Source organism: Spermophilus citellus, assembly GCF_964194105.1.
Source record: "Spermophilus citellus genome assembly, chromosome: X".
NCBI classification, from domain to species: domain Eukaryota; kingdom Metazoa; phylum Chordata; class Mammalia; order Rodentia; family Sciuridae; genus Spermophilus; species Spermophilus citellus.
The window spans coordinates 86,205,516-86,226,096 of record NC_138190.1 but is presented as its reverse complement, the minus strand read 5'-3'; the positions used below and the strand labels follow the sequence as shown (position 1 = coordinate 86,226,096).

At 42.9% G+C, this 20,581-nt stretch overlaps 1 protein-coding gene across 1 annotated transcript in view; it reads left to right on the top strand.

Annotated features, from left to right (window-relative positions):
- LOC308639481 (nuclear RNA export factor 2-like) overlaps nucleotides 1–20,581 on the top strand; it is a gene marked incomplete at both ends in the record, with an annotated part of 28,367 nt that overhangs the window by 494 nt on the left and 7,292 nt on the right. Inside the window, 17 exons of the mRNA XM_081277716.1 lie at nucleotides 404–487; nucleotides 601–705; nucleotides 823–903; nucleotides 1,036–1,105; nucleotides 3,989–4,077; nucleotides 4,197–4,304; nucleotides 4,487–4,596; nucleotides 6,047–6,083; nucleotides 6,468–6,536; nucleotides 6,622–6,677; nucleotides 6,818–6,925; nucleotides 7,060–7,118; nucleotides 7,241–7,353; nucleotides 7,448–7,490; nucleotides 8,073–8,145; nucleotides 8,900–9,082; nucleotides 11,706–11,766. Coding sequence (XP_081133842.1) covers nucleotides 404–487; nucleotides 601–705; nucleotides 823–903; nucleotides 1,036–1,105; nucleotides 3,989–4,077; nucleotides 4,197–4,304; nucleotides 4,487–4,596; nucleotides 6,047–6,083; nucleotides 6,468–6,536; nucleotides 6,622–6,677; nucleotides 6,818–6,925; nucleotides 7,060–7,118; nucleotides 7,241–7,353; nucleotides 7,448–7,490; nucleotides 8,073–8,145; nucleotides 8,900–9,082; nucleotides 11,706–11,766 — 1,449 coding nt within the window. The remainder of the gene's footprint in view (nucleotides 1–403; nucleotides 488–600; nucleotides 706–822; nucleotides 904–1,035; nucleotides 1,106–3,988; nucleotides 4,078–4,196; nucleotides 4,305–4,486; nucleotides 4,597–6,046; nucleotides 6,084–6,467; nucleotides 6,537–6,621; nucleotides 6,678–6,817; nucleotides 6,926–7,059; nucleotides 7,119–7,240; nucleotides 7,354–7,447; nucleotides 7,491–8,072; nucleotides 8,146–8,899; nucleotides 9,083–11,705; nucleotides 11,767–20,581) is intronic.

Here is a 20,581-nt window from a genome sequence, read left to right as displayed (position 1 = left end):
AGAGGGAAATGGCATGATGAAGAGCCTACCCATGTGACTCTGTGGAGAGAGAAAAAGACTCGAGGGAGAGAAATGGGGAAGGAGATACGAGATGGAGTGAAGAGGAGATGGTTCAAAGTGACAGTGAGTTTCTTGGAAAGGTCTGCATTAAGTAGGCTCTTCTGGAACCTGAAAGAAGGAAAATGACATTAAACAGCATCCGTTAAACACACACCTCCACTTGCAGGAGAGCTTCTGAATGGAAAGAAAGTGGATTCTGGAAATCAGTATTGAGTGCAGAAACATGGACTCATGCTTTAGAAGTCTTTTAATGCTAGGCAAGAAAATAGCACTTGGCTGGGTCTGTCCTCCATCCTAATTCCTTGCTGTCTCCTCCACTCTGACTCTTTCTTTTTATCCTTAGATTCCATATGGGAGAAAGTATGACAAGGCATGGCTAATGAATTCAATCCAGGGCCATTGCAGTGTCCCCTTCACCCCGGTCGATGTAAGAGAGGATGGTGAAGCCAGCTGAGTGGGCACAGGGGAGGGGGAGAGGCCTGGCTCAGCAGGGGCCATTGTCATCTGATACCATTGCTTCTGCCCTCACTACCTGTGTAGTTCCACTACATCAGAAATCGGGCCCGGTTCTTTGTCCAGGATGCAGGCACGGCCTCTGCATTGAAGGATGTCAGCTACAAGATTTGCGATGACAATGATGTAAAGGTGTGTGCTAGGGGCTGTCCCTGTACCATGTCTTGGGGGAGGGAGGATGGACTAGGGGCTGGTTGTCATCTTTGGGATTAGTGGGCCTGTTGTTGATCCTACCTCTCCTTCCCACAGATATTGGTCTTAGTCAGCCCTTCTGCTGTACCCTACTCTGTGCAGAATAAGTTCTCAGCAGAACAAGTGGAGCAGCTAAAGGTAGTGCAGATTTAAGGCATGCTGTGTGCCCACTCCCCGGATCCTACCTGCTCTCACCTCCTGACTCGATGACTCTTGTCACCATGCCCCCACACAGCCTCAGAGCCACTTTCTCCATCTCTGCCTTTGCAGTTGACCATGAGAAAACGATATGATGTCTCCCAGCAAGCTCTCGACCTCCAGAAGCTCCGATTTGATCCAGGTATTACCGACCACAGTAATTCTAGGGCAGGTGAGGGCAGAGGGGTTTTCCTGGGACGAGGAGGTAGGGATTCAGCTTGGGGAGGGTTTTTTTCTTATTTGCTCTTTTAAATTATATATATGAGAGTAGAACGCATTTTAGCAGATTATACGTACATAGAGTATAACTTATTCTACTTAGGATGCCACTCTTGTGGTCATACAGGATGTGGAGTTATCTTGGTTATGTATACGAATACAAGGCTAGGGAAGTGATGTCCTATTAATTCTACTGTCTTTCCTTTTCCGCTCCCCACTCCCTTCCCTTTGTTTCCCTTGGTCTAATCCAGGGGATTTCTATTATTCCCCTTCCAACCTCCCTTGTTTGCAGTTAGCATCCAGAAATCAAAGATGACATTCGGCCTTTGTTTTTGGAGGGGGATTGGCTTACTTCACTTAGCATCATATTCTCCAGTTCCATCCATTCACAGGCAAATGCCATAATTTTATTCTGTATGACTGAGTAATATTCCATTGTGTATATATACCATGTTTTCTTTACCCATTCATCCATTGAAGGACACCTAGGTTCCTTCCATAGCTTGGCTGTTGTGAGTTGAGCTGCTATAAACATGGATGTGACTTTGTCGCTGTAGTATGCTATTAACAATTTTAAGACCTTTAGGTATAAACCAAGGAGTGCGATAACCGAGTCACATGGTGGTTCCATTCCAAGGTTTCTAAGGACTCTCCGTACTGCTTTCCATAGTGGTTGCACGAATCTGCAGTCCCACCAGCAATGTAGGAGAGTACGTTTCTCCCCACATCCTCACTAACATTTATAGGTACTTGCATTCTTGATAATTGCCGTTCTGACTGGAGGGAGATAGAATCTCGGTGTAGTTTTGATTGGCATTTCTCTAATTGCTATAGATGTCGGATGCGTTTTCATATACCTTTTGAGCATTCATATTTCTTCTTCTGTAAAGTGTTTGTTCAGTTCCTTTGCCCATTTATGCATTGGTTTATATATTTTTCGAGTGGTAATGTTGTAGGGACAAACGAGGCAAGGCACCGAAGATAGCAGGAAACAGTTTTATTTGGCTGCAGCCAGGTTCAGAGGGCACAGCTTTTGCTGAAATCAATTAATCCCCTGAACCCTGAGTTCAGGGAGTTTCAGAGTTTTATACCCAGTGTGTAAGGGGAGGGGCTCAGAAGTTCACAGTCTGCAGAAGTTCACATAATAGCAGCTTTTCCTTTCACGGTTCTGGGCAAGTTAACTCTTCAAGGACAACACTTGAGAAGGGGAGAGCTTCTTCTCCCCTTTCTTTCCTCCCCCTGCCAGCTGTTACCATGGAGCCCAATTGTAGCTTATCTTAAAAATGTAGACATCTCTGTGAAGCCCAGCTCAAGGCCAGAGGCCTTGTTTGCACATTTCTTCAAAGTACTATACTGGATACATTTGTGAAAACTAGTAATGGGGTGCCCAGCACCTGGAGTGCTGGTATCTTCTCGGCCAGTGGCCAAGTAAACAGGGCGACACGAAAATAGGAAGTTTATCTACATTGGACTCTTTCTCAGAGACTCTTTTGCTGACAGTCCTAAAATCAGCCATGGTGAAGAGGGCTTTTCTGTGGAGAAAGGGGGTGCCACTTCAGTAAGTTTTCTGAGTTGTTTGTGTACTGTGGAAATTAATGCCTTACCTGAGGTACTGGTGGTGAAGATTTTCTCCCCATCTGTAGGATCTCTGTACACGTTCTTGATTGTTTCCTGTGCTGTGAAAAAGCTTTTCCACTTGATACCATCCCATTTGTTGATTCTTGATTTTACTCCTTGCGCTTTTGGAGTCTTCTTGAGGACTGACATGTTGAAATGTTGGAGACTTGGGCTTACTTTTTCTATTTGTAAGTGCAGGGTCTCTGGTCTAATGCCTATGTCCTTGATCCACTTAGAGTTGAGTCTTTTGCAGGGTGAGAGAGAGGGGTTCAATTTCGTTCTATTACATATGGATTTCTCATTTTCTCAGCACCACTCCTTAAAGAGGCTATCCTTTCTCCAATGTAAGTTAATGGTGCCTTTGTCTGGGATGAGATAACTGTATTATGTGGGTGTGTCTCTGTGTCTTCTGTTGGTCCATTGGTTCCATTGGTCTTCATGTCTGTTTTGGTGACAATACCATACTGTTTTTATTACTATAACTCCTTGGTATTATTTAATGTCTGCTACTGTGATGCCTCCTGTGTCACTTTTCATGCTAAGGATTGCTTTGGCTATTCTGGGCCTCGTGTTTTTCCAAATGAATTTCATGATTGTTTTTCTATTTCTGTGAAGAACGTCATTGAGATCTTTATAGGAATTGCATTAAAACTGTATAATGCTTTTGGCCGTTTTTATAATTTTGATTCTGCCTATCCAGGAACGTGGGAGATCTTCCCATTTTCTGAGGTCTAATTCAATTTCTTTCATTAGCATTCTGTAGTTTTTGTTATAGGTATCCTTCACCTCTTTTATTAGGTTGATTCCCACACATTTTATTTATTTAGTTTTTGAGGCTATTGTAACGGGGATAGTATGCGTGATTTCTCTTTCAGCCAATATCCTTGGTGTATAGAATATGATTGATTTATTGGTGTTGATTTTAAACACTGCTACTTTGCTGAATTTGTTTATGAGTTCCAGGAGCCTACTAGTAGAGTTTTGGGGGTCTTCTAAATATAGAATCATGTCTTCGGCAAATTGGGATAGTTTGAGCTCTTCTTCTTCATTTTCTTCTTCTTCTTCTTCTTCTTCTTCTTCTTCTTCTTCTTCTTCTTCTTCTTCTTCTTATGTGGGGAGGGTTTGTGCTGGCACTGATCCAGCTGGACCCCTCTTACCCTTCTGATTCCCTTGTCTTGGCTTCCCAAAGACCTGGTGGGCTGTGACATTGACATGATCCTGAATCGAAGAAACTGCATGTTTGCTACCCTGCAGATCATTGAAAGGAATTTCCCAGAGGTGAGACCTTAGGCCCAGGGCCAGTATTTAGATAGAGGGGTGGAAGGGATGGCATTTAGGGCAGATGTGCCCACCAGGTGCTAGAAAGTCCCCATCACTCTTATGCTTCCTCCCCCAAGCTGCTGTCCCTGAACTTGCGAAACAACAAACTGTACCGGCTGGATGGCCTGTCTGACATTGTAGAGAAAGCCCCCCATGTCAAGATCCTGAACCTCTCCAAAAATGAGGTGAGAAGAGAGAGCCAGATGAAAAGAAAATTGCATTGAGGGTGGCTGGTAGTGCACAGCAGGGTGCTGGCAGGAGGCAGACAAAGGCAACTGGAGTGAGGGTCCCAGAGTCTGGGTGCAGGTTCCCAGGTGTCCCTCTCTCCCTGGGTCTCCTTAACTGGTTCCCTCCCCATCTTTCTCAGCTGAGGACCTCCAAGGAGTTGGTCAAGCTGAAAGGGATGAAGCTGGAAGAGCTGTGGCTAGAAGGGAACCCCTTGTGCAGTGACTTCCCAGAGCAGTCTGCTTATGTAAGGTAGATAATGCCTGGTAACACCTGTCACCCTTCCTGGGGACCTTTGCCTCCTGGGAGCCGGAGCTCCCCCTGAAGTCCACCTCTGCAGGAGGATGCAACCTTGGCCCTCTGGAAGGATCACAGGCCACGCCCTCTCCTCTATCTGTGTCCCTCAGCTGTGCCCACAGGTCTGCTTTCCTTCTTGCGACCTGCTCCCCTTTTTCAGCTGGACTGGGGTGTGTTTCCCGCCCCTCTGCACTGGCCTCCTCCAGCAAGCCCTCTGAAGATGGGGCTGGGCTTTCCTCCCCTGTCTCTATGAGTGGCCCTTCTTCTCATGTTCCAAAAAGGTCCCCCTTCCTGTCCCAGGCCGACATGGAGATTTTATGCCCGTGCTGAGGACCAGGGTGGCTACCATCACAACATCTGTTCCTCTAAGCCATTGGTGGGAACTGTTTCCTCCTTGGGGAGAAACTTAGGTTCCCTGAGTCAAGGAGCCAGAGGTGGGCCACTGACAGCGAGCAGAGGCCTTCCCAAGACAGGAGGGGAAGGCAGAGGGCAAAGGAGGGGCAGGAGGAGGAGGAGGAGGAGGCGGGAGCACAGGCCACTCAGGGGCACTGCTGCTCTCTCCCCCACTCCACATCCCACATCCAACCTGGTCCCTCAGAGCAGCCCTGGGTAGCCCAAGTCAAGATGCTTCCTAGGGCAAGACACTGACTCAGACAGGCACAGGTGCACAGGGACCACCATGAGGGAACCTGGTGCTCATAAGAGGGGGCCACAGACCCTCTGTCACATGCTGAGCTGGTGCCTGATTCTTCACTACTGGTGCTGGGAATGACACCTCCCCTGGGGGTGGCTCCTTTTCCCATACCTGGCCCCCTCTGGGCCCACACAGGAGACAGAGGCTGAACCTGCATCCTGTGGGCCCCAGCCCAGCAGGTACATGTTTGCATTCCAGGGGCAGGTGAAGGAATGGGCTGCAGTAGGGCAGCTGGTTTCTTCTCACTTCTGCCTTGACCTCCAGTACCAGGGGGCAGCATCTTCCCCTTCCCTTTGCTTTGCTTCCTCTTTCCCCATCTCTCCATCCCCCGCCTTCACTCCCTTTCTGTGGCCATACCCCTGCCTTCCCCTGCCTGCCTCACTCACCAAACCCCCACCCCACCCAGCATCCTATCCTGGGAGGTGAGAGTATGACCTGGTCTTGGTCTGGCCAGGCCATGCCCCACGGAAGGCTGGACACCCAGCACAGTAGCAGAGCCCTGGTCTCCCACCCCATTCCCTGCTCCCTTCAGCGCCTTCCATGGGGGGACCTGGAAGAAGGTAAGGGAGGCAGGGTGGGCCCTGGAGGAGGGGGTCAGGCCAGTGTAGCTGGGAGGTACCCAGGGGGAGGGAGAGGGAGGAGAGCAAGAGGGAGAGAGTGTGCACAACCCTCCACTGTCACCTCACTTCATTAGATTTTTCATTTGCACAGTGCTATCCAGGATTGTTTCCCCAATTTGTTACGCCTGGTAAGTACACACTTCCGGTCTTGTCTCCTTACTCACATACCTGACCTCCCCGCTGGCCCCAGGCCTTGTGGGCCTTGCCTAGATTATGTGCGCACCAGACCCTCATCCATCTTAAAGGGCATGGATTCTCCCTGGCATGGACATTTTCCCTAGGGAGAACACACGTGCACACACCCATACACACCCACTCACAGGGTGCATATACTGGTAGAGATTTCCAAGAGCTCATGATGCAGACACCAAGTGTGATCTCACCCATGGATTTTCCAGGGCCTATTTATACGTGGCCTCTGGCCCTTGTTTCCCCTTGGGCCTGTTCAACTCCTTGCACTTGCAGTGCCACCACCCTGAGCTGCACTGCTGACTTCCTCTTCCCTTCTCAAGGATGGCCAGGAGTTACCCACACCAATTGTCGTCGACCTTGAGGCCCCCAAGTTAATAAAACCCTGCACGGTGAGAAAGAAGCACCAAAAGAGATGGGGGCATTGCAGGGTAGGCTTTAGCCACCACAGAGACTAAAATGACCTTTTAATTCCAGGAAGACTCTAAAGGAACTGAGACCCTAAAGAATCTAGTTCTGCAATTCCTGCAAGAGTAAGTTCCCCTGAGACCTTGAGGAAGGGGAGGCCTGGGACAGTGTGGACTACCGTAGCACAGGTCTGCACATAGGAGTTTTCTGGTCTCCTCTGGGCCCTCAGCCACAGAGTTAGCCTGTCCTCTTTGCTCCCTCACAGGTATTACTTGATCTATGATCACGGAGATCGAGAGGGTCTCCTCAGTGCTTACCACAACAAGGCATGCTTCTCTCTGACCATTCCCTTCCATCCTAAGGACTCAGCCGAGTGAGTATCTGTGCTCAGCTCTGACCCTGGTCTGGGGCACTGTGACTCCCCCCACATCCCCGCAGACACATGCCAGCTCCTTGCCACACCGGCACTGGCTGGACCACGATTATTTGCTCCTCTTTTTCTCCTAGGAACAGCTTGTGCAGATTCGTCAAGGATAGCAAGAATATGAGGAAGCTCAGGAATTCCTGTAAGTGTGTGATGGGGAAGACTGCGCAGCGACAGCATAAGGGGGTGTCAAAGGGTCAGTCACGGGGTTCAAGGGCAAGGGTGTGGCAGCCCCCTCATCTTTGCTTCTCCTGTCCTCTACAGACCAGTGGAAGCAACTGAAGCACACAAAACGTGACATCTTGGATACCCTCTGCGTGCTGCCCAAGACTCGGCATGACCTCAGCTCCTTTGTGGTGGACATGTGGTTCCAGACGGTGAGCACCTGCTTCCTCCCTGGGCTGGGACCAGAAAGCTGGAGGTGGGTAGGAGGTTAAGCAGATCCTGAGTTCCTGCATTGCCCCCTTTCAGGAAACAATGCTCTGCTTCTCCGTGAATGGTTTGTTCAAGGAAGGTGAGTGTCTATACAACCCCCTCGGATCGCCTGCTGCTCCCTCCCCTGGGTGGGCACCCTCTCAGAACTCCCCCAGCTTCCCTGATTCTGGGCCTTTCCTTCCTGTTCTTCCCTGGGGGCTCTTCCCTCGGTGCTCCCACTCTGCCCACAAAGCATCCTGGTCTGAACGTGGTCCGTGCCTGTCTGCCCCACAGCTCCGGTGTGTGTTAGGGACATAGGCTGTGGGGTTCCATGGCTCTCCTCCCAGGTCCTTACTCTGTGGCCTTGGACCAACTACTTGACCTCTCTTTTTCGCCATTTTTTAAATGGGGCTAGTAGAACCCATCTCTTGGGCAGGTGTGAGATGAAGATCAAGTGAACTTTTGAAGTGGTTTTCACAGGGCCCAACATGTGGTAGGGGCCCTATCGCTGGGAGTGGATTGTTCCAGTTGTCTTCCCCATTCCTGCTGTGCCCTCCTGACTCCAAGTGAACAATTGTCTGGGTCTGGCCTCCTCCAGTGGAAGAGCCCGACTGGGGGATGCTGTTTGAGCATGTGTAAAGCATGTGCAACTCCAAGGGAATGTTGTTTGTTGTCCTTGAAGTGGAAGGAAAGTCTCAGGGATGTGTTCATGCCTTTACCCGGACCTTCGTTGCTACTCCTGGCAGCAATTCCAGGTGAGTGCTATGGGGCGGGTGAGAGCACCATTCTCAGCCTGGGACCAGTGGTATAGGAATGTGGTGGCAGAGTCGTCAGGATATTCTCCACATAGTGGAAGACCAACAGGTAGATCCAATGAGCAGTCTAGCCTAGTGGTTAAGACTAAGGGCTTTTAACTGGGAATGACAGTTCTCTTCCTGATCCCAACACTCACTATGTCCTTGGTCAAATTACTTGACCTTTCGGTGAGACTCACTGTCCTCCTCTGAAAACGGGGACAAGAGTACCCAGGCTCTGGGGCTGCTGTGTAGGAGAAAATGCATTGGGGTTAAATCTACAAGTCCACTGGGCGTGGCAGCACATGCCTGTAATCCCAGCAGCTTGGGAGGCTGAGGCAAGAAGATCACAAGTTCAAAGCCAGCCTCAGCAAAAGCGAGGTGCTAAGTAACTCAGTGAGACCCCGTGTCTAACAAAAACAATACAAAATAGGGCTGGGGATGTGGCTCAGTGGTTGAGTACCCCTGAGTTCAATTCCCAGTACCACCCACCCCCCGCCCCGCAAAAAAAATCTACAAATCCAGTGAAGCTGGTACAAAATCTCTCCAAAGGTGGGCTCTATGGGTAGGAGCCTAGGAATCTGGGAGGCAGCTATAGTAGGGATATTGGAGGAATCCAGATGCTGCGTGGCAGTGGTTAAGGAGGTAGGCAGTGTGGGGTTATCTGTCGGGCCAGTTGTTTCAGGGAGTGTTTGTTATTTTTTTCTCTCTCCAGCCTGTGCATCGTAAACGACCAGCTGCTTGTGAGGGATGCCAGCCCTGGTGAGATCCAAAGTGCCTTCTCCATCCCCATGCCCACACACTGCTCCAGCTTCATGTCCACCCTCTCCCAAGAGCAGCAAAAAACTGTGCAGGCTTTCTCCATCCAGTCTGGGATGAAACTTGAGTGGTCTCAGAAGTGAGTGTTGGGTATAAATGTGAGTGGGGCAGGGGAGTGAATAATGGAAACTCCCAGGATATTTGGGGGAAAAACCTGTGGGTATTTGTTGCACAGTAAAAGTGGGCCCATGAAAAAGGTAGCACACTTTTTTACTGATGTATGTAAAGTATATCAAAAATAGTATAATGCTCAAATGTCATCATCTTCCATATGAAGAGTCCAAAAGAACCCATCATGACAAGCCACTAGAACAAATATACAAGTTCAGCAAGTATTCAACATCAATGCACAAATTTCATGGGTATTTCTATGTACTTGCAGTAAACAATCCAAAATGAAATTAAGAAAACAAGCCCATTTACAATAGCATCAAAAAGGGTAAAACAAGGCTGGGGCTGTAGCTCAGTGGTAGAGTGCTTGCCTAGCACGGGTGAGGCACTGGGTTCGACCCTTGGCGAAAGAAAGAAAGAGAGGGGGGGGGGTGGGGGAGAGGGAGGGAGGGAGGGAGGGAGGGAGGAAGGAAGGAAGGAAGGAAGGAAGGAAGGAAGGAAGGAAGGAAGGAAGGAAGGAAGGATATTGTGATCATCTACAACTAACTAAAAAAATATTTTTAAAAGGATTAAAACACTTAGGAGCAAATGTAATCAAAGAAAGTAAAATCACATGTGCTGAAATCTTTGGCAAAGCATGGCTGAAGAAAAAAGTAAAGAAGATGTAAGTAAGGGGATAGACACCTCATGTTCCCAGGGTGGAAGACGTAATGTCAGTAAGGTGCCAGTGCTGTCCAGAGGAATCTTCAGATTCAACACAACCCCTACCAAAATCCCCGATGGCTCCTTTGCAGGAGTTGACAAGGTGATCCTAATGTTTATATGGAAATGCAGCAGATGCAGGATAGCCAGAATAGTTTCAAAGGAAAAGAACAATGTTAGGAGACTCACACTTACCAACTTCAAAACCTGCTACAAAGCTGTAGCAATCAAGACCTTGTGGTACCAGCATACACACAAACATGACTCTATGGAAATGAACTGAGAGTCTACCTAATGCACCTTTACATTTATGGTCCAATTGTCTATCATCTGGGCTGTTGGAAAAAAGTGCCATGGGGTTATAAAATCAAAAAGGCTTGAACAAGGTGCACCAGGATGACTGAATATCCACTTGCAAAGTCATGAATTTTGACCCACACACCCAAGTCACACTGTAAGCAAACAGTGACTGAAAGTGATGAAGGACTTAAAGAGCCACAGCTATACAACCCAAAGAAGAAAACATGGGTATAAATCATCATGACCTTGAATTAGGCATCTATTTCTTAGGTACACGGCAGAAACTCAAGGAACCAAAGAAGAATAGGTAAATTGGACTTCCTAGAGTTCATAGAATTTAAAAGCTTTTGTAATCATTGGATTCTATCAAGAAAGTGCAAAGACAGCTGACAGAATGAGAGACAGTTTTGCAGATCACACATCTGGCAAGAACACATGAACGTTTCTTAAAACTCCACCATAAAAAGACAAACATCCCAGGGAAAATGGGGAGAGGGCTTGACTAGGCATTTCTCCAAAGAAGATGCACACATGGCCACAGAGCCCTTGAAGAATTTCTCATCATCATTAGTCAGTAGGGAAATGCCAAGCAAAGCCATAATGAGTTGGCTCTTCACATCCACTAGGATGGCTTTAATTAATAAAATGAAAGTGAACAAGTGTGGCTGAAGATGTGGGGAAATTGGAAATCTCCCATTATACTGGTGGGAATATAAAATGGAACAGTCTCTGGGGGAAACATTTTGGCAGTTCCTTAGATAGTTAAACACGGAGTTACTGTATAGCCTGGTAATCCCACTCCTGAGTATATATACCATGAGCAATAAAAACGTGAACTCAAAAAAATTTTACTCGAATGTTTGTAGCAGAATTGTTTGTATTGGCCAGAAAGTAGAAACAGCTCAGATGCCTTCTTGCTGATGAACGCATAGGTAAATGTGGTACATATATCTAGTGGAATATCATTCAATCGTTAAGAACATAGTGCTGATACATGCTATGTCAAGGATGAATCCTGACAACATCATGCTATGTGAAGAAAACAGTCACAAAAGGCCACATATTGTATGGTTCCGCTTATATGAAATGTCCAGGATAGGCAAAGCCAAAGAGACAAAAAGCAGAATAGTGGTCGCCAGGGAAAATGGGGGAGTGATATAAAGCTCTTGGAATCGGGTAGGTGGCCTGGCTGCACAATCTTATGACTGTGCTACATGACCACTGAATTGTGTACCTTAAAAAAGTAAGTGCTGCAATGTATATCTGACATCTCAATTCAGACACAATTGGCCAGTCTTCCTCTTTGAATTTCAATTTGTTATTTTCTTGAGCATCTTTTCTTTATCAGTATGATCGAGCTCCTTTATGCTTTTGAACACCCCTATTTTTCTGCTTTGAATTTGGGTGAGCATGAATGTTCATGACAGACATTTTCGTTTTTACAACATCTTTCTTCCTCATTACAGTGGTCCTCATTCTGGCACGTGCATCCCAGAAAAAGAGCAGCGTAGGTTAAGAGGTGGCATTTTGTGGCCAGCGTGTCTGTCCTGTGGTAGTAATAGAGACCACCTGTTCTTGTCCCACTGCAGGTGCCTGGAGGACAACCAGTGGAACTACATCAGAGCTGGTCAGGTCTTCACTATGCTCCAGGTGAGGCCTGGGGATCAAGTGGGTGAAAGACGATGTCTCTAGGCCATTGGGAAGGTAGAGACCATGTGGCCTAGGAATGGAACTTGGGGCACCTGCCTCTTCTGACATCCTGACTCCTTCCCTCCAGAACCAGGGAAAGATACCAGGGGAGGCCTTCAAACAGATGTCCTGAAAGGAGCCCTTGGATGCCATCTTCCTCTTCATGTACATTGTAGTTTTCTGTCACCAACTTAAGTCCACGCTCATCGCTGGGGTTGCAGGTCTGGCTGACTCAGAAGTCAGAGTTAACTTGTAGGCCAGGTAACATAACCTCCCAAATGGCTAGTTGTTATGTGTGTTTTCCCCACCAAAGATGGCTGTTTATCTTTACAATAAAGCGTGATATTGCATGTTGTGTGCTGTGTGTCCTGGGTTTCTTCTCTCCTGATGCAGGCATGAGCCAACAGGGCCAGGACCGAAAGGCCCTGTGCACCTCCGCTCCCATCCCGTAGACCCTGGCTGTTCTTAAGCAGATCCATCAGGCTTGCTCCAAGACAGTTTGTGAATAAATCCTCATGAGAAAAGACACATGCTACTTCTAGTGATTGGCATTTGGAGATTGTGAGACTGTGAGGTGCTCTCCCCGGAGGCCTGCAGAAGCAGCCATGTGACCTGACACAATGGGGGCTTCTCAAGGGATGCTTTCTGGCTATTGGGGGCTGTGGAAACAAGGAATGATTGAGGCATGGAACAAAACAAAATAGGGAGGTACTTGAGGGCTGACATATTTTACTTCTCTTTCCTAATATTTTTAGATTTTCATACACCATACCAGGTTCAGCTTTGTTTTTTGTTTGTTTTTTGGTTTTGCACAGCTGAATAGGAATCGGGCCTCTCTGCATCTCTGCCCTAGCTTCCGTTTATCTACCCCACATGCCTATCCCACCCTCTCCTCTTAGGCTGCTCCCCGAGGAATCTTCTGTTAGCACCTATAGTTGGTGCGGAAGGAGTAGTCCATTCAGGATGCCCAGCACATCCTTCACAGAATTGGAAGAAGATCCTCCATATATGTGACTTTCTTTTCTACCATTGATTGAATCCATGGACACTTAGCCACTGATCTACATCCCCAGTCCTTTTTTTTTTATATCCCATTATATTTATTTTCATTTTTATTTTGATACAAGTTATCACTAAGTTGCTCTTATCCTCACCAAATTACTGAGGCTGGTTTTGAACTTGTGATCCTCCTGCCTCAGCCTCCTGAGTCATGGGGATATGTCCATGTTCTTTAGTCGTTTCAGACACTCATTTTTTACCTCCATATGACAACAGCAGTAGCCAAAAATTTCATTTTGTGGTTAGTTTTGTGGAAATTTTCCCAATGACTGATGGTTGGTAGTTTCAAATTTCAGGAAATTATTAAATATGACATCTGCCCAATTTATTGCCCACACTTCTAGAATGCTTTTACTTTTTTTGGATATAAAAATAATAGTAATACAAAGTTTTCAAGTTACAATCCTAGAAATGATGACACCTGTGAAGTACCACCAGTTGACAATAATTCCTGCATTTTTTGTATGTTTTGGCAGAAGTAACTTGACACTTTGCATTCATGATATATGTTTACATTAGGGAGCCACATATCAGAGAAAAGAGTGTTTTTAAGTAGTATCAAAATAGTAAGTATTGCTTCAGAATAAATGTAAGAAATTATAAAAATTTTTACCCTGAAAATAAAAACATTCATGACAGGACACAAATATATATAAATGCATCACATGTTAATGCATCAGAAGAATTAATAGTAGTTAAAATTTCCAATTTATCTATTATACTGCATAGCACAAATTAGTATTATTTTTAGCAAAATTTCAATGAAATTCTTCATCAAAATAGAGAAAATTCATGTGATTCTGCAATCTGTATTTGGGGTGAAAATGGGAGTTCAAAACACAATTTGAGTCAAATGTATGAAAGATGATATATCATGAGCTATGTAATGCTTTAAATAATCAATAAAAAAAACAGAAAATTCCTACAATTCATTTGGAACCATACACAACCCCTAATAGCCAAAGCTGTATTGAGAAATAATTCGGAGGTTTCACACTTTCTGATTTTAAATTATATTGCAAAGTTGTAGTAATCAAAGCAGTCTGATACTGGCATAAAACATACAACAAGAGAACAGAATAGAGGGCCCAGAAATAAATCTAAATAAATATGTTTGCCTAATTGACAACTTCACCAAGATGATGTAATTGGAGAAAGATAATATTTTCAATGATTCTGGGGAAGTTTATTTAAAACAGTTAAACCCTAATCATATGCCATAAATAAAAGTAAATTCAAAAATGTATTAAATCCTAATATAAAGCCTGAAACTATAAAATATCAACAAGACAAATACAGGGAATAACTCCTTGACTTTTGCCTTGTCATTGATATATTGGATGTCACACCAAAGCTCAGACTAGAAAAATAAAGAAACTATATAAATGGGACAATATCAACTAAAAAGATTCTGCACAGCAAATTATACAATAAACAAAATGAAAAAAATAACATACAGACTGGGAAATTATATTTCAAACCAAGTATCAGATAAATGTAAAAAAAAATCTTATAACCAAATAACATCAAAACCAATGTGATACTTAAAATTGGTAAAGGACATAAGACTTTTCTTCAAGTAATGCATAAAAATGAGTCAATAGGTATATGAAAATGTGCACAACATCACTAATTGTTAGGGAAATACAATTTAAAACTATTATGAGATATATACTTATTTTGATGGCTTTTATGAAAATAACAAGACAATGTGGATAAAAGGGAACACTTGCCCTGCTGGTTGGAATATAAATTCTTCCAGCCATAATGGAAAATAATATTGTTTTCTTTAAAAATTAAAACAAAACTACCATATGACTCAAACTAAAAAGTTTCTTAGGAAAAGGAAACAATATGTTAGGTGAATAGAGAGGCTATATCTTGGGAGCAAATCTACCCCTCACACATCAGATAGAGCTCTAATCTCTAGGGTATATAAAAGAACTAAAAAAGCTAAGCACCGAAAAAACAAATAACCCTGTCAACAAATGGGCCAAGGACCTGAACAGACACTTCTCAGAAGATGATGTACAATCAATCAACAAATACATGAAAAAATGTTCATCATCTGTAGCAATTAGAGAAATGCAAATCAAAACCACTTCACGGTTTCATCTCACTCCAGTCAGAATAGCATACTCATACACTGCTGGTGGGACTGCAAATTGGTGCAGCCAATATGGAAATCAGTATGGAGATTTCTTGGAAAATTGAGAATGGAACCACCATTTGACCCAGTTATCCCATTCCTCAGTCTATATATACCCAAAGTACTTAAAAACAGCATACTACAGGGACACAGCCACATCAATGTTTATAGCAGCACAATTCACAATAACTAAACTGTGGAACCAACCTAGATGCATACACACACACACACACACACACACACACACACACACACACACACTGGAACATTATTCAGCAATAAAAGATTATAAAATCATGGCATTTGCAGGTAAATGGATGGCATTGGAGAAGATAATGCTAAGTGAAGTTAGCCAATTCCCCCCAAAACCAAATGATGAATGTTTTCTTTGATATAAGGAGGCTAATTCATAGTGGGATAGGGAGAGGGAGCCTGGAAGGAATAGATGAACTCTAGATAGGGCAAACGAGTGGGAGGGGAAGGGAGGGGGCATGGGGTTATTAATGATGGTGGAATGTGATGATCATTATTATCCAAAATACTGGTATGAAGACACAAATTGGTATGAAAATACTTTGTATACAACCGGAGATATGAAAAATTGTGCTGTATATGTGTAATAAGAATTGTAATGCATTCTGATGTCACATTGAAAACACCTACAATATGACTCATATACCGCTTTTAGAATATACACCCAAAGGAAATTAAATTATCATTTTATAAAGACATCAGCAACCCCATGTTCACTGCAGCATTATTCACAATAACTGATATGGTAACAATTTGCATGTCCATCAACAGATGAATGGATAATGAAAAAATGCCTGTGTGTGTGTGTGTGTGTGTGTGTGTGTGTGTAAGGCCAGACCTCAGTCTTATCTCAGTCTTATGGGTTTAATAGGCATTCCAGAAAATTGAGAGTTAAAAAGTGACTGGTCTTCAAGTCTATATACATAAGATAATGTACCTGGAGACAGGAAGTTGAGAAGTCAGCTCAGCCTTCTAAGACTATGTTATCAGAAGAGATACCAAGAAGCCAAAGACAGATAATGGAAGGTCACTAAAACTCACTGAGAACAGAAAATACTCTGTTCTGTTGTGAAAATCATATTAAGGACTCACTCAGATGATAAGGGGCAGATGCCAGGTGGTGAGGGACAAGCCCATGCATAGAGAAGCCACTAAAGTAACCTACAGTTCACTTTATTTTATTAGCATAGAACAATCACAACCAAAGGCAGAGATTTAAGTTGGTAATGAAACATTCATTGTATGGAGAGGCATGATGAAGGAGAGCACAGACAGAACTAAAAATTCTATTTTTTATGCAATGATATCAGGAGACTAGGTCGCTGCATAAACCACAAATGCCATAAAAGCTATACACCTTTGTCTTTTGCTTGAGGTATCCTAGGATTTCTGTACCCCACATACTCCCTCCCTGTGCTCAAGTGTAAGAATAGTCTTGTCCCTGTTGCACTGGTGCATCTGCCTGATTCTTCTAATACTCAACACAAGAAAGCACAGAATTCGTAACACATAGAGCTAAAAATGTAGCTCAGTGGTAAAGCCCTTGAGGAGCATGCATAAAGCCTGTATCCCCAGCACCTAAAAAAAATAAGAATGTGTATATATGGATACAAACATATATGCACAGGCATGTGCATGTGGACACAAACACACACACACACACACACACACACACACATTTTTCAGCCTTAAACTATTGTGGGAAACAGACCAGTTGAGAAGCAGCAAGCAGCACTCAGAGAGGAGAAATCGAATTTTATTTTATGCCAGTTGTCACAGAGGAGAACAAACCCCGAATCCTGAACTCTTATCCAGTTTCAAACAATATTTATAGGTTACTTTGTGCCAATAAAATTTCTAGTCTACATTACAAAAGGCCTTGCTCAGGGTTTCTAGTGGGAAGTGTGTTTACAAAAGCAAAAAGCAATGAGAAACCAGCTGTCATAGGCATGGATGAATCTCTAGCTTTTTGTCTAAAGCATCTCACAGGGGTGTTTACATTTAAAAAGGGTAAAGTCAGACTCTTAGAGTCAGTTATTTACAACCTAAAGTCAGAATAGGAACCCATGGTTAATTAGGCTTCCTGGAGAAAGGCTCACAAAAGGGGAGGGGAACTGACCCTTTCCCCACGCAATGTTTCTCACAATAACATTCTTGTAATTTCATTTTACAACCAGGTCTTGTTTTGCCATCTCATTCTCTCCTTTGATGAGTTTTTAATGTTTTTAGGAGGCATCACTTCTGTCCATGTCCTCTAAGTTAAGCCACTGGTAACTCTGGAGGACCATTTGTAACTTTATGGCCTCCAGGTGTAGGAGACAAATCAGGTCAGTATGTTAAGGATTCAGGGACAAAACAGGAATGCCAGGAGGTACATGACAGAAAACAGACCTATACAGAAAATAAGAGTATTCCAGTTTTTGCAGTGTGTAGATTAGTCAGCTTCCAGAGTGACTAAAGTAGGGCCTCTTTTTTCCTCGGGGCCCCTTAGGGTGCAGCGTGTTTATTTTGAATTGTCAACTTTCCTGGTGCAGCTGAATTGGGAATGTACTCCCAAACATATGGGGCTGGTCTTACCCAGCAGCAATGACTCCAAGGGGCCAAAAGTAGGGGTAGATTAAATGACAGTGAATAGACCCCTCCAGAGGAGGTTTAGGGGCTGGACATTCCATTCTTTTACCAAAATAGCATCTCTTGGTTAAAGGGATGGGAAAATGTTTTTCAATTTTTAGATCTTCTCATATAACTCTTATTATGGAAGAAGGGCACCCATAAAGAATCTCATAAGTGGAGAATCCTGTCTGTATAATAGGGCTAGAACTAATTATTAACAAAGCAGTTGGCAACATATAATCCACTGTAGGTGGTTTTCCTGATACAGAAGTTGAAACTTTTAGGTGATATTTAACCCTTCTACATCAATTGTACCACATTATTCATAGATGCCAGCCCATGTGCCTCTGTACTTTGGTTATAACTCCTTGCAAGTGTTCAAGAACAAGTTGGTTAAAATTGACTTTGTCTCTATCTACTGTTGAGAATCTGCTGAGCCAGGTGCAGTCATGCACATCTGTAATCCCAGTGGCTTGGGAGGCTAAGGCAGGAGGATCATGAGTTCAAAGCCAGCATCTGCAAAAAAACTGAGGTGCTAAGCAGCTCAGTGAGACCCTGTCTCTAAATAAAATGCAAAATAAGGCTGGGGATGTGGCTTAGTGGTCGAGTGCCTGTGAGTTCAATCCCCAGTAACCTCCCCCACCAAAAAAAAAGAATCAGCTGAGATTCCTCAGGGGACCACGCATGGGAACTTGGAAGAAGCCTCTTAACTTCTCTAGTGCTATCTGCTAGGATAGGTCAAGGTCTTGCTGATTGTAAATGGCTTTCTTTGGAAACATTAAGGGACATTTCCCTCTCCAATGATCCTCCACTTTGCAGAATGTACACTGATTGCCTTCCTATTTTCTAGGGTCCCATTGATCCCCCTGATGCGGGAGTCATGTGGCCCAGAATTGTAAAGCCCTTAGAGAAGTCCTCTCTTTCTCTTGGCAAGCTGACTTCAGAAGGCAAGGACCAAATATTGGCTATTTTCCTTGGCCCTTTTTCTTTTCTTTTTTTTTAATATTTATTTTTTTTGGTTGTAGTTTGACACAATACCTTTATTTTATTTATTTATATGTGATGCTAAGGTTCGAACCCAGGGCCTCACAAATGATAGGTGAGCACTCTACTGCTGAGCCACAAAAACAGGCCCCTTTTTATTTTTTAAACGTTAGTCTCCATGTTTTGGTTTTATTCATCTGGCAGGCCAGGTTCAGGAGTACTGGGTTTTAAATTTAATGTCTAAAATTTTACAGTTATTTATCTCTTCCATTTAATTGAGGTAATTATTACACCTGAAGTCAGACTTATATTTTATCTAGCCTATAGGTGATTGCTCATTATCTCAAATTAACTCAGGTTATTAAATTAGAAGTTGCATTTCTGGAAAGCACTGAAAGACAACAGTTATAAAATTTACAAGGAAAATACAAAATGAAATTAACAAGAGTAAAATATATATTTGATTTGTATAATATCTATAAACTAAGAAAAGCAATTTTCAAAATCCCAAACCTATACTTAGCTATATATTATATTCACAGTTTATTTTAAGATCACAGTAATCCTTATTAAAAAAATCTATTTCTTGAGCTTAACTTCAAATAAACTTGAGCTGTTATCTTAACAAGGATTAAGGTGAGAGTCAGAGCCTTAACTCAAGTGAGGTGGCCTCTAGACAAATCTTAGGTAAGTTGTTTAATTTCTGAAGCTGATCTCTTCCTCCTTTTAAAATATTATTTTATAAAGTTTTCATATATTTTTTCTAAGTATGTATGAACATTAAATTAACATTATCCAACATTACATCTGAATCATGAATCAAACAAACTAAGAGAGCTTATAATGCATTTTGTGGGAAAGTGGCAACATGTCTTTATATCCCATATTGTCAACCTTTAAATAAACCAGGCTCTCATTTTTACCTTCCAGAAATGCATCCAAGTTTCCATCCCAGTATAGAGTAACACAAAATTTTATTTATAACTTATTGATGACAGGTTATTTTTATTCAATTACAAATTATTAAATGACATAAATAATTTTCCAACTAAATTTGTTATTTTTCTATAAGTCTGTAAGAGACTACTGCTATAGAAAACTTTAGTTTGGAGAACACCAGCTTGATAAAGTGCTATTCTAAACCTTATATTTTAATGATTTGAAACTTTGAAGGACATAAATACATCTAATATACAAAAAAAACCCAGTAACATTTAGCATCGCAATCACACTGATGCTTTATATTAACCAAGTTTAACATTTAATACAAATTTAGAATCTATAGTGTAGTGTAATAATCTAAAATGACAGTTTTTTAAAACTAGAGTTGTACAAACCTTAATCCCTTTAAGATTAGTTCCCCTAAATAATAAAACCTAAAAGATACAAGAAATTATCTTGATAGATAAGAGCAGATTAATGTTTTAAGAAATCCTTGTTACTTCAACACAGAATTAAATTCTGGTATATATCAGTGCATTAATATTTGACCTTAGGAAAAAAACCTTAAGTAGCTTTAACAGATTGTGCTAATTATATCCAACAGAATCACAGAATCTTTTTTATATTTACCATTCACAAACCTTCTGTAACTTACTTAGACATTCTACAACTTGTTTATATACTTAATTTTCACCTCTCTTTCATCTTGGACTTTAGCACAAAAATATTACTTTACCAGACAATACTTTCTCATCAAGAAACATTTCCTTTACTTTCTAATTTTCCACATTAAAATATATGTCCATACCTATAACTTTCTTTTTTAAGTTTTGCACCATTTTAAAATTTATATTCTAAAACAATGCTTATGAATATTATCTAGGCATTTAAATTACAAAACAAATTTCATCCCAGGAGAGGGTTGGACAATCCAGCATATACCAAAACTGTGCCTTAATCTTTTTTCTCCCAGGTTGCATTCAATGGGTTGAAATA